General features: G+C 41.7%; 3 protein-coding genes across 3 annotated transcripts; 2 read left to right on the top strand and 1 right to left on the bottom strand.

The window, feature by feature from the left end:
• Nucleotides 1-115: 115 nt before the first annotated feature.
• LOC135606238 (uncharacterized) lies at nt 116-2,848 on the bottom strand. Its single transcript, XM_065097193.1, has 3 exons — nt 2,160-2,848; nt 1,481-1,828; nt 116-1,350 (listed from the first exon to the last, which is right to left on the bottom strand). Exons 1-3 carry the CDS (start codon nt 2,589-2,591, stop codon nt 721-723), a joined length of 1,410 nt encoding a protein of 469 aa, XP_064953265.1. The 5' UTR covers nt 2,592-2,848; the 3' UTR covers nt 116-720.
• Nucleotides 2,849-8,359: 5,511 nt separating this feature from the next.
• On the top strand, nt 8,360-10,323 carry LOC135605080 (cyclin-A3-1-like). Its single transcript, XM_065094768.1, has 7 exons — nt 8,360-8,852; nt 8,923-9,318; nt 9,423-9,499; nt 9,577-9,610; nt 9,691-9,840; nt 9,922-10,056; nt 10,155-10,323. Exons 1-7 carry the CDS (start codon nt 8,577-8,579, stop codon nt 10,257-10,259), a joined length of 1,173 nt encoding a protein of 390 aa, XP_064950840.1. The 5' UTR covers nt 8,360-8,576; the 3' UTR covers nt 10,260-10,323.
• Nucleotides 10,324-12,296: 1,973 nt separating this feature from the next.
• LOC103976835 (cyclin-A3-1-like) lies at nt 12,297-13,950 on the top strand. The gene is made up of 8 exons (XM_018822106.2): nt 12,297-12,590; nt 12,666-12,898; nt 12,987-13,062; nt 13,139-13,215; nt 13,296-13,329; nt 13,410-13,559; nt 13,641-13,775; nt 13,879-13,950. Exons 1-8 carry the CDS (start codon nt 12,297-12,299, stop codon nt 13,948-13,950), a joined length of 1,071 nt encoding a protein of 356 aa, XP_018677651.2.
• Nucleotides 13,951-14,109: the final 159 nt, after the last annotated feature.

Below are 14,109 nucleotides of genomic sequence, written 5' to 3'. Positions count from 1 at the left end.
AAGTCTTCTCACGCTACCTGAAATATAAAGGCAATGAATGCGATGGAAGAACCACATGGGGGGTGGTGGTCCTTTAAGCTGCCATGAGGAGGAGGAGGAGACGAGAGAGTTCCGGTAAAGCCAAACAAAAACATTATCTGATAAATAAATATCGACATCAGATACATCAACTTGTTTGTATGAAAATGTGATTGCAGTGGGTCAGGAAAACTTCTCTCCCAACCCCCAACAACATCCAATCCAATCTAATCTTAAGTTTACATCTGCCGGCTTTCTTCATCCTCCACAGTTTTTAACACAACTTAGCAAACAAGCAAAACACACATGAAAGACTCCCCTCAATCTTAAAACCATCTCATAAGAGATTCTTCTGATCCTTTGCTATCCAAGGCAGCACCTCATCGTGAGACGATGAGAAGAACAGCAAAAGAGAAACCTCGACTACATCACATAACTACTGACTTGACCAAACCGGGATGGCGTAAAGAAAGAATTCTGCACCAAGGCTCTAGGAGTTCACTTCGAGCGTGCAGGTGATGGACCCATGAATGATTATGCTCCTATTTACAGAACATTATTTAGATGGCAGACTCCAATTTCCCTAAAGTTAGTTTATGCTACTAACCCATGGTTTACGATGGTGAGTCAGTCAACCAAGCAAAAGAACTACTACGACTATGAACAGATTTGGTTCACTTCCGATCCACCATGGCCTCAACGTTAGACCTCCACCCTCCACAGGATGTTATTGTCGGCAACATTGTGCGACCTCTCCACAGCTGCGACCTTCGCCCGATGACTTCCAGCCATAACGTTTCTCCCCCTCTCCCTCTCCACTTGAGGTAGCTCGCAAGCTTCACCGACTGATCCACGGTTTACATCAGCTGGAGGAATGAAACAGTCCATCGAGAGTCCGGGAACATTAAAAGCCACCTCCTCAATGGTCCACACCTCCTCCATTCTTGTCTTAGTGTGGCTCATGGCCACTTCACCAAACCGGAAAAGGGTGACCACTGAATGCCCTGAATGGGCAATCATCATACCCTCGACAGCACGGTAGTCATCGATGGAGGAGTTAATGGAGGTCTCCCAATACACGGCATCACCTCCGGTACTCGACTGGATTCGAGTCAGATGGGAGTCCTCGATGTAAGTAAGAAGCCCGGTCTTCTGGCTGAAGTAACCAAACAACACATGCCTAATGATCTCTGCAGCACCTTCGCTCCTAGCCTTCAATGTCTGTGGATCTGCACAGAGCTTGAGGATGAAGCAATCCTCTCCATTGACCTCCTTCTCCCCGATGCACTGTGCATCGGCAAACATGCTGGCCGTGGTCAATGGATCAATACCCTACGTGGTTACGCCAGCATGGATAATAATTAGCTTTGCCGACCGGCAATGTTCAAGCAGAAAACACAAGTTGGTATCAAAAACAACATGAGACTGTAGCTTATGCTATCTATATCCACTGCTTTTCTACCTGAAGTGCTCGACGAAGAGGTCGAATGGGGCCTTTGGCGGCATGCGCACCGAGCCAGGGGGTGTGGCACCAAACGATGTTGCCGTCGCAACCGGCACGGACCTTGCTACCACCAACAGCCAACTCGACGTACCACATGTCCGGTGCCATCTGCCAGAGCACAAACCCACCAGATTCTGCATCTTTCGGTGAGTTACGATTCTTGATGATCCCAGTCGCCGTCTCAAACTCCGAGGCCACCATCCTCACCTTCCCCATTGCGTACGCGTTCCTGATGGAGCTCAGAAGCTTCAACCCACCTGATGCCGCTGTGTACTGCTGTAGTATGTATTGAGCCGTCGACGTTTCCTTCCACAGCCAATCACGGAAAAATATCAATAGATTACCCCCAATTACTATCCAAAGAGACGAACAAACGCAATCAGGACGCAAACGAGTAGTAATTAGATGGACAGCGGATGCATCTGTTGCAGGAAGTGCATTAAAATATCGTGTGAAATCACAAAACTCCGTGGAAATTCCACCAATTTGAGAAGATGACCGTAATAGCTTGACTAAATGCAGCAAGATTGGAATTTGCTGACGCTTTCACCTACCACACGACATCCAAAGCTACTAGTGAAGGAAACTTTCCGCTAGGGAAAAAGATCAAGTGGATGAAAGGAAGAGGGGTGCTCACAATGGGAGTGTCCTTGATGCTGAGGTGAGGGAGGGGGTTGGCGAGGGAGACGTGGACGGGGGCGAGCGGCGCCCCCATGACGCCGAGGAGGAGACGGAGGTCAGAGCTGCGGCAGGAGGGAGCGGAGACCGACGGCGCGCGGGAGAGCTGGCCCATCACCCATCGCCCCCACCCTTCCTTCCTCGGGTCCCCGCCGTCCCCCTCCGGCCCCTCCGCCAGCGGCGCCAGGGTCCCGGACGCCGGCACCAACAGCTCCGCGGGGAATCCCCGCGCGGGCTGCCGCTTCCACCGCCGCGGAAGAAGAAGATTCGCAACCGGCGACGGGCTCCGCCGCGGGCTCTCCGACCTCGACCTCGCCCTCGCCCTGGCGGGTGACAAGCCCCGCGCCACCTCCTCCCGCAGCGCCGAGAAGAACCCTTGCTTCTTCTCCATCCTCTCCCGAAAGACAAAGAAGCAGAGACGGCCGCGAACCCTCAAACGCAGAGGACATGCAACGAGTTCGCAGGGTGATATCCAAACAGGGAGCCACCGCTGGTTTGCGGCGCCGAAGAGGAGCGAGCGAAGCCGGAGGACTACAATGCGATGCGATGTACCTCGACTAGGAGAAAGAGCGTGAGCATGCTCGCCGAGGAGGAAGCAGAGGAGACGATGTGGTGGTGGTGGGAATTGGCGGTGGAATAAAGCACCAGCGAGGGGCGAAAAAGTCAAAAAGGCGAAAAATCGAATAAAAAATATAATATATATAAAAGAAAAAGCAGTCGACGGACACGCCACTCGATGCCGATAACGGAGACCGCGGCGAGGTCCTGTCACCGCTGCGATGCGTTTTGGATGAGCATGGTGAGCTTGCTTACCGGTTATCATAACCGAATTGTGGGGCCTCTTAGCCGATCCTGTGAGGTCCAATCACCGACGACAGGGTTTGGTGAATTTACCTTCGAATGGGCTTTTTTTTGCGGTTTTTGACGCCGTTGGCGATGGAGGTGAGCTACCCGGCGGTCACGGAGTCTCCGATTACTGCGCCGTTCAACGGGTATGGATGATCAACACATGTAGTGAGGTCACCGTCTGGAAATTTTAGCATTTTGACACCGTTCTAAGCGGGAGGTAAGCTGCGTACGGTCACCGACTCGCAGACTAACGCATTTTGGCGTCTTTCGAGGAGGTGAGCTGACGCCGCGGTCAACGCAAACGAGGTCAAATCGCCAGCTCGGCCAAGTCTGTTAACAGAGAGCGGTCGGATCACCGTAGTGACATCACTTTCACACTGTTTCGCGTGTTCTTTTACATCAAATCGCCAACTATCAACGTCTAGAGGCCTCACTGGCCTCGCGGTAAGCGCAGCGCGGTTGCCGTAACCGAGATCCCGACGCCAGCTCGCGTAACGGCGTCGCCATGCTCACGTCACGTGGGCGGCGTACGGGAGATCTCGGTCGATTTTGAGGTGCAAACAAATAGATTTCTTTTTGCCTTTTCTGGCATCAAATTAAACTATCAGGAAGGCAACAAATAGATGACAGAGAGTGAATCTTACAACTATGGTGGTGGTCCGATCACGATCCAACGGCTGATGATGTCGATTTGCCCTCGCCACACGATGTGTGATTAGCTATCAGACTTTTTATTTTATTATTTTATCAAGAATAAGTGACGAAGATTAAATTATAAAAAAAATTACTGGATATATGGCAATGAATATATAGCAATTAAAATCTTCAAACGTCCTATTTATGATATTTTATAAAAGAAAAATAAAACAATGAAGGTCATGTTCTTAAAACATCTCCCTCCAATTATTGGCTTATAATTCTAACATTAAATGAAGATATGCATGCGTAAAATGAAATTTATATTGATATTTCCTACGGAAGACTCCAAAATGAAGTAATGAGGATAGAGACAGGGGAAGGGGCCCATGACAAGAACTTTACACCCTAGGGGAGCTCTCAATTTGAAGATGGCCATATCCTTAGATTTCAATGATGGTGAGGAGGGAGATCATTTACAATAATAATAATGTATAACATAGGCCATGGACCATCTTAATCCATAGAGACAGGTTGGTGGCATCGATTCCATGATCGAGGTCAACTCGATGTCTTTCTTTTCCTTGGTTGTAGATCTATCTATAAACCAAGGTTAGCTTTTACGATGGTTGCACCATACGCATCACAAGGAGAGGAGTTCGATGAGTGTTTTCTAGATGTGTCGTGAGATTAATAGACATTAATGTTGCTTGTGGTCCGTCAAGTTCGAGAGGTGATGATGAGGATAAGGTGGTGGGCAATCTTTTGACTCCTTGTCCTCTCGAGTCAACAAGAAAGAAAGAAAAGATTTCTGCCCCAAGCAGCGGCTCTAATCCTGTAACCGGGAAGGCATCGATCGATTTGACACTTGCGTCGAGCGTGGCAGATGCTTGGGATCCATGTAAGTCAGTCAACTCGGTATCGGTAGACCTTTTTAATCTCTCTGAAGAATCTTGGTTGGTCATGCTTTGACAATTGATGGAGAGTGGTTGGATATCTAGATCTGAGGCATTTGAATTCCTTCCTTTCTGATAAGGATCATTAGGGTTTCGAGTCGATGCTTGGTTTCACAGCCTGCATCTCCCGATCTGCTCTCTGTACCTTAAAGATCATCAGCGTTGCAGCTGAGAATTCCATGAACCCACAAAACGCAGTGAGCTCCGGAGTCAGTAATGTGTTATTCCAAGGATTTGCAGATCCCTGCATGCTTTTCTTTTGCTGTCGACATGACTCTACATTGGCATTGACCTGTGAGAGGTGGAGGTGAGGGACGTACATGTAATGTGGTCTCGTTCTTTTGGAAGAAATAGAGAGGACAAAAAGTGTGCAGTCGGAGAAAAGTCTTGGATTGGTTTTGATCGATTCATTGATTGATTACAGCGACCAACACTCATCTGTCAATCTCGCCATGGATTGCGGGAGCTGAGGCTGCCTCGTTAGAGTGTCAGATGTCTGTAGTCACATCATCTGCCTGTAAACTATGTTCCTCCAAGTAATACACTTGCATGCATCGTCTCCAAAAACAATTTGGTCTTTGGCTTCTCTCTTCCATAACAATGGATGGATGGTCACTATGATCATTACTCGACCAACATGTTAACATCTCCATCATTATCATCATCATCATCATCATCATCATCATTATCATCTTGTGAGCTCCAAATCGATCATAGATTTAGAAATATTTATAATATTCAAATTTTGAAAGGTACAATGTGCCAAATCATGCTGAAAGTAAGTCAAATTTGAATCTAAATACCTCTAAATTAACATACAATTTCACTATTTGAATTTGTCAAATCTTAAAGTAACAAATTAATAAATTAACATTTTCAGAAGCATTTAAAAATATATATGACAATTTTACATTTAAATATCTCAAAATTCACATTAAAAATAGGAGGAGGAAAAATATTATGCATTCACTATTTTCATGTTGTTATCCCTTTATTATGAGGGTATTTATATCATTCCACACATAAATCAGGATCATAGTGATAGACATTTGATTATGACTTGACTATCCTTAAAACTCAAAATTACATTGTTTATACTTATAAAATGCACATTCTTATACTCGTTTCCAAATAGAAATGGTTTAAATATATTTAACTCAGCAAATAATCACATAAAACCCTATTAGCAAACAATGTTAAATTTCTATAAAACTTGTGTTTGACTTCTAACCAATTATTAGAGCATTAGGCACAGTGATACTACACTTATATTCGATAGATCTATGCTCTTATTCAATATCCGAATGAATTGAGTATGTTTCTATTGAGATATTCGGATTGATTGTGTTGGGATTGTTCATCCTCCATTGGTAATCGTTAAATAACTTCTACGAGAGTTTAACCTTTATAGGTACATAATTTAATTTAATTTGGTTTAATTTATTTGGTATGCTTTGATCCATCGAAAAATAATCAATTAAATAAAGGAGGCATGACGTTGAAATTTTGAGAAAAATAAAATAAAACTAAAGCTAGTAACTTTTTTTTGTTTTTTTGACAATTCATTCTATAAATTTTCACAAATATATTTATCTTCATATTTATACTAAGTTTTTTTTAGTCAAATTATGAATTGAAAAGTGCAATACAATGATAATCTAACCATCCCTTTCTTAATCAAATATGATAGAGCAATTGAATTATAAATGATAATCTAACCATCCCTTTCTTAATCAAATATGATAGAGCAATTGAATTAATAAAAAATGATAATAAACGAAGTCTGAAAAAAAAATATTTTTCCTTTTAGTTTTTTCACATAAAGCACCCCACCCTCCCTTTTTCCCCCTTTTCTTATCTTATGGAAGTCCAATTACAATTCTTTTATACTATTTTAAATAATACTAAAAAAACACTATAATATAGTACTAAAATATTGTAACATAATATTTTTGTATAAATTTTACAAAAAAAATATAATCAGATCCATCCATATATAGAAAAAGGAAGGATATTAGAGGTATTCTAGATATTATCCAAAAAATATATATTATTAAGAAATTATAAAAATGAAGGTACTACCCAAAAGAATACTATAATGTTTCCATATTTAGTTTTTAATATTATAATCAAAATATTTTGTATAAAATCAAGAAAATCAATTCCATTGATCATTAGGTTATTTGGGTTAAATCGATTTATTTGACATAAGCCAAATCAATAAAAATCTAAGTATTTGATTTATCTCTCTTTAGTCTTAGATTTTTCTTTTTATTTTCAAATAACCTCAATACTTCCGTTCCCAAATTACTGTCGTCTCGACTTCATGTCGTCCTTCTCCACCACCATCTTGTCCTCCTCTCACTCCACCTCCAACGACATCTTCTTCTTTTTCTCTCTATTATTTCATCGTCGTCTCACTCTCCCTCTCGTTCATTCATCACCCTCATCCTCTCCTTTTTTTCCTTTTATTCATTTTATACTATTCTCTCTCTCTTCCCTCCTCCTTATCATTTATTTTAGTTAGTCATATATATATATATATATATATATATATATATATATATATATATATATATATATATATATATATATATATATATATATATTAATTCTATATAAAAATTTTAAATTTATAATAAAATAAAATTATTAAGTTATTCTAAAAATTATATTATTTTTATATAAAAAAATTTAAATTATTCAAAAAATTATTACACTCGAGTTGTACTCATTCGTAGAATATATTAAAAATATATTAATTTTTTATATATATAATTATTGTTAATTCATTATAAATAGAAAATATTATTCTAAATATCTTATAATAATATGCTAATAATACTATAGAAGTTTGAATTGGTTTGTTGAAAATTAACTTGTGTTATACTCGATTATATATTTAATCAAAAAATATCATGTTTAGAAAATTAATTACCTTAAACTCATAAAAAAAATTAAAATAAATAAATAAATAAAAATAAATATATTAGTATCTCACCCTTATAGTTCCAAATATAGGCTTGGTGAAAATTTAAATATAGTAATAGTTCAAGATAATTTTGGATATACCTAGTAAAAATTCAAATAGTTACACTCCATCATACATTCAACCCAAAAATATCTTATTTTAAAAAATTAATTCCTTTAAATTTATATAAAAAATAAAAATAAAATATAAATATATTATTATCTTATCCTAGTAGTTCTGGATAGATTTAATAAAAAATTAGTGGTTGTATTCAATATTTGATTCTACCCAAAGATATCATCTTTAAAAATCTATTCACCATAAAATCATAAAAAATAAAAAAATGATACTAAATATCTTATATTGATGTGGTAGTTATCGTATAAAAGTTTGAATTTGTTTGATAAAGATATATTGGTTATTCTTACTCATATATTTAATAAAGTCTAACTCAATTCGTAATGACGCGTCCCAACTCGATCCAAAGCGATTTAATGAATCGTTCATATCAAACAAATATGTGGCTTGAAATAGATCGATTTAAAAGTATTATTAGAATTAAAAATAATAATTATATCTTTCGATAAAAACTAAATATATAGACACTATTCGATAAAAGCGTAATATTAAGGGCTTTTTTTGGTAAATTATCTATTATATTATATATTTATTTAAAATTATGAACATTAATATATATATATATATATATGTATATAATTATGCGAAGTAATGGTATGCGCCCCGCGATGGCTCCTCTCTTCCCTCTTCTCCCTCCCTTCCTCACTTGGCCAAGCCTCTGTTTCCTCCCCCTTCGCTCCCTCGCTCACTCTCTCTTCGCTCAATCGATTCCTCGTAAAGATGGCCGCCTTACTACTTCTCCCACACTCCCCGCTCTATATACGAAGCCCACCTCTCCCTTCTCTCCTCCTCTCCGTCGGACCCAGCCAAGCGAGAGCAAAGAGGCATGCCGCTCGAGAACTGCTTCCCTCGCCTCCCCCGTGCGGCGGCCAAGAAAGCGGCCGGCGAGCTTCGGGACAAGAGGAAGTACAGCGAACTCTCCATCCACTCCGAGTTCGCCGTCCCCTGCACCCCTCGCCCATCGACGTCCATACCCACGTCTAGGAAAGCTGCTCCGGCACAGACCGCCGCCGCCTCCATGGATGAGGACTCCCCCGTCGATGACCCGCGGATGTGCGCGGCGTACACCTCCGATATCTATCGGCACCTCAGATCGATGGAGGTTGGTTCTCGGATAAAGATCGCTGCTTTTTTCCGTTTGGAAGGCATGAGTTTTGGTTTTGTGGATGTAGGTGGAGGCGAAGCGGAGGCCGTCGGCGAACTACATGGACGCTATTCAGAGAGAAGTGACGGCTGACATGAGGGGGATTCTGGTGGATTGGCTGGTGCAGGTGGCTGAGGAATACAAACTGCTCCCCAACACGCTTTACCTCGCCGTCTCGTACATCGACCTGTTCCTTTCCTCCAAAGCGATCAGGACGCAGCGGCTGCAGCTCCTCGGGGTCTCCTCTATGTTCGTTGCTGCGTATGTTCTGATGTGCTTTGTTTTGGCTAAAGATGATTCCTTTTCTGCTCGAACGATCCCTCTGTTGATGAATGTTTTCGGATGCAGGAAGTACGAAGAGATATACCATCCAAGTATCGAAAATTTCTGTGATATCACGGCTAATGCTTACAACCAGCAGGAGGTACGTACCTTCTTGTTCATCTCCTCTTCGACCTCTGTTCCTTCTCTCCGCTTGAATGGGGCTTGTCGATCGACTGTTAGTTCTCTTTCCCTTCGTCGGCACAGATGAAGAAGATGGAGAGGGACATCCTCAAGTGTCTCAAGTTTGAGATGGGCAGTCCCACCATCAAGACCTTCCTGAGGTATCATTTCGTCTTCTCCATCCATCGATGGTGGTATCCTCTTTGTGGTTTGATGGGGCTAATCGTTGTTCTCGTAGGCGATTCACGGAGGCTGGTCAAGAAGATGGCAAAGTGAGTGTCAATTCTCTTCTCATGCACTCTGTTTCCGATTTGATCTTTAGCTTCGCGCGTGCTATGTCAACTCGATACAGCACTGGGGCGCGCAACTGGAGTTTCTGGCAAGCTACCTTGCGGAGTTGAGCTTGGTAGACTATGGCTGCGTGCAGTTCTTGCCGTCGGTGATCGCTGCTTCAGCTGTATTCGTTGCGAGATTCACATTGAATCCAAAGAGTCATCCATGGGTATGTATGATTCTGCTACGCTGGATCGGATCTTTGATCGCAGCTTTTGCTCTTATACCTTTCCTTTCCTCTGCTCTGCAGAACAGGAAACTGGAACAGTGTACCGAGTACAAAGCGAGTGACCTGAAGGACTGCGTCCATGCCATACACGACCTGCAGCGGAAGAGGAGAGCAGCGTCTTTGGTGGGTATCAGCGAAAAGTACAAGCAAAACAAGGTAACCAACCTTGTCCTTCCCACAGCAACGGTGATTCCATCGTTCCATGTTGCCGCCATGTATCTGCATCATCAACCTTGCTTTCTTCTATGGAACAGTTCCATGGCGTGTCGATGTTGCTTTCTCACGCTGAGATTCCTGCAATTTACACCCGAAGTAATTGTTGTGGATTTCGGAATCTGCTGTTGCCCACCAAGTTGTAGCCATCTTAACTTGTGTTGTGACCTGTAGAAGATGATGATGCAGTTGAAACCTACAGAAAGACGCGCAGATTCTCATGTAATTATTCTTTCTTTTGTTTCCGTACATCATTTATGGCTGTATGCAGATGATTTGTATGGTTGAAAGATAAGTTGATTGATTTTGACTTGTGCCTTCTCAATAACCAATCACTGAGATGAAGAACACAAAGGGTGGGTATATTAGACGAGGATTCTTACTATTTTGTTTTGAATTGATACGAGTGAGTGATGATTATGAAATGTTTATAATAATCAAAATCGAATCATTAGGGATCTAACAATGTAGCCAAGGCAAACCGACCTCTCTTTTTAGAGTGGAGCCATCCCTTAGTGCATAATATCTCAATTTAGTTTCATAAACAAAATCGAAAGTATATAAAAGTTAAGATTAATTTATAATGATATAATAGATATATTATTATTAATTTTGACTTAAATATTTTGATTCAGTAATTTAAGCTCAACGAAATTATAAGTCAATTATCTCATTAGATCATATCACGATAATTATAAAAGAGTCAACCTAATAGTAGAATATACCGAGAGGTTCGAGTAAGAGAAGATCGTCCATGGATCACACGTCGAGGTGTAGAGTCATCATTGGACTAATGGGTCAATCATTCCATCAAGATTGGATTCTTTAATCATGTCATGGCTTGCATGTCGATAGTTAACGTTTTGGTAAGAAAATATAATCGTTACGATTATTCTAAACTAAGCAAAGGGAGTAGGAACGAAGCATTTTACGAAGGTAACAAATATAGTTTGATTAACATTTTTCACTACAATGGTAGATAGTTATGTATAAATATTGCAAAGTTGTGCCTAATAAAAGCTTAACAGATCAACATTTTAGAAAATGAGAGGTGAATGGTGAAATGATATTTATTATGAAAAATGAAAGAGGAATGGTGGAATTTTAAGGACAATAATGTAAGAATTTCTAAATATAGAATGAAGAAATGTCTCAAATTTGAATAAGAATAATATTTAAATTATTTAGACTGCAATGATCAATAAAATTATAAGTGTGACAAAAGATATTTTTGGAGAATACAAAGACACAGTTATAGCTCTAAAAGATACAGTTATGATAATTTTCATACTATTTTACAGTATTATTTCAGAATCTAAAATAAAGGCAAAAACAATTATCATTATGGCAAGATATATGATTTATATAATCTTATAAAATATTTGCTACTAAGGAGGGTGAAAATAATTTTGTTATTATTATTATTAAAATTAAAGAAAGAACAAGGATTTAAGTTATATTAGATAATATTAGTAGCATGAGAAGGTGTAAAAGAAGGCCTAAAATGATCTTAAAAATAATAATTAAATAATTAAATACTCTTAATTAGTCCAAACTTATGACTTTCTATAGAGTTTCATGACTATGAATATAAAATATTATATATATATATATATATATATATATATATATATATATAATCTAACAAAGAGGGAAAAATAATAATCATTATGAAAAGATATAAGGCTTGTGATAATTTGTATAATAAATTATGTATTGGAGACGGTGAAAATGATATCTTTTGAATTGCTAAACTTAGGGTAACAAAAAAAAAAAGGGATTTAGTTTAAAAATATATAAAAATATGGGAAAAAAATTATATTTAATATTAGGGTAAATATGGGAAGTTATTCCGCGCGCGCGGTGAGCGAATCCATTCCTAACCTTCGAAAACGACGCCAATTCCCTGCGATCGCCGATCTCTTCCGCCTTCTTCCTCTCCCTTCCTCACTTGGCCAGCCTGCAAATGGGAAGCACATCATCAAAACCCCCTTCGCTCCCTCTCTCTTTTGGCAGTCGACTCCTCGTAGAAATGGCGGCTTTTCGCCCTCTCCCACTCTTCCTGCTCCATGAACTAACCCCGCCTATCCCTCCCTCTCTTCTCCGTCATTCCCTTCTCTCCTTTGGACCGAGACAAGCACTAACAGAGTCACAGAGCAGAGCAAAGACGAACGGACGAAGCCATGGCGGTCGAGGAGAACTGCCCCCCTCCCTTCACCCGTGCGGCGGCCCAGCTCCCTGGCGAGCCTCCGCTCAAGAGGAAGTTCAGCGAGCTCTCCACCCTCTCCGACGCTACCGTCCCCTGCACCCCTGTCCCATCGAAACCCAGATACAAGGCGAGGAAGGAGGAGGAAGGGAGTCGGGAAGCTGCCTCGCCGCAGATCACCGCCCCCGCCGATGGCGACTCAGCGGTCGATGACCCGCAGATGTGCGCAACGCACGCGTCACCTATGTATCGGTACCTCAGATCAATGGAGGTTGGTTCTTGGATAAAGATCGTGGTTTTTTCGCCGGAACGCGTCTCCATCGGGGTCTTGCTTTTGTGGATGTAGGTGGAGGCAAAGCGGAGGCCGTCGCCCAACTACATGGATGCTGTTCAGAGGAGAGTGACGGCGGGCATGAGGGGGGTTCTGGTGGATTGGCTGGTGCAGGTGGCTGAGGAATACCGCCTTGTCTCCGATACGCTTTACCTCGCCGTCTCATACATCGACCGGTTCCTTTCCTTCAATGCGATCGGCAGGGAGCGGCTGCAGCTCCTCGGCGTTGCCTCCATGCTCGTCGCTGCGTACGTTCCGATGTGCTTGCTTTGGGTCAAGACGATTCCTTTTCTCCTCGAATGATCATTTCTGTGGGATGGCCTTCTGTCGATGCAGGAATTATCAAGAGATTTGCCCTCCGAGTGCCGAAGAATTCTGTTATATTACGGACAACACTTACACGAAGCAAGAGGTACCTTTTGGTTCATCTCTTCTTCCACCGGGGCTTTTTGATGAACACACACTTCTCTCTGCCTTGGTTGGTGCAGATGGTGAAGATGGAGAGCGACATCCTCAAGTGTCTCGAGTTTGCTATGGGTTGTCCCACCATCGACACCTTCGTATGGTAATATTTCGTCTTCTCCGTCCATCGATGGTTGCATCCTCTTTATGGTTTGATTGAGCTGCTAATCGTTGTTCTCGTAGGCGATTCACAGAGGCAGGTCAAGAAGATGGCAAAGTGAGTGTTCATTCTCTTCGCATGCATTCTGCTTCCGATTTGATCTTTAGCTTCGTGCGTGCTATGTCAACTCGATACAGCACTGGGGTGCGCAACTGGAGTTTCTGGCGAGCTACCTTGCGGAGTTGAGCTTGGTAGACTATGGCTGCGTGCAGTTCTTGCCGTCGGTGATCGCTGCTTCATCTGTATTCGTTGCGAGGTTCACATTGAATCCAAATAGTCATCCATGGGTATGTATGATTCTGCTACGCTGGATCGGATCTTTGATCGCAGCTTTTGCTCTTATACCTTTCCTTTCCTCTGCTCTGCAGAACAGGAAACTGGAACAGTGTACCGAGTACAAAGCGAGTGACCTGAAGGACTGCGTCCGTGCCATACACGACCTGCAGTCGCAGAGGAGAGCAGCGTCTTTGGTGGCTGTCAGCGAGAAATACAAGCAAAACAAGGTAACCACCACCACCTTGTCCTTCCCACAGTAATGGTGATTCCAAGTACGTCCGTTAGGGAGGGGGTGCATCTATCTGAACCTTGCGGTCCTGTTTGGAACAGTTCCATTGCGTGTCGATGTTGCTTCCTTACATTGAGATTCCTGCGATTTACTTCGACGATCCCAAGGAGTAGTTGGAGAGCTCTTTTGATGCCGGTGAAGTTGCCGCCTTCTTCTTGCTCTAGTTGTGTTGTGACCTACAGAAGATGACACGGTTGAAACCTATAGAGAGAGGTGCAGATTCTCGTGAAACCACCCTTCTTTCTTTTGGGTTCGGAGAACTATTCGTTTCT

The sequence above is a fragment of the Musa acuminata genome, chromosome BXJ2-2 (genome assembly GCF_036884655.1).
Source record: "Musa acuminata AAA Group cultivar baxijiao chromosome BXJ2-2, Cavendish_Baxijiao_AAA, whole genome shotgun sequence".
Classification (NCBI taxonomy): domain Eukaryota; kingdom Viridiplantae; phylum Streptophyta; class Magnoliopsida; order Zingiberales; family Musaceae; genus Musa; species Musa acuminata.
The sequence above is the reverse complement of the archived record's forward strand: the minus strand, read 5'-3'. Positions and strand labels throughout refer to the sequence as shown.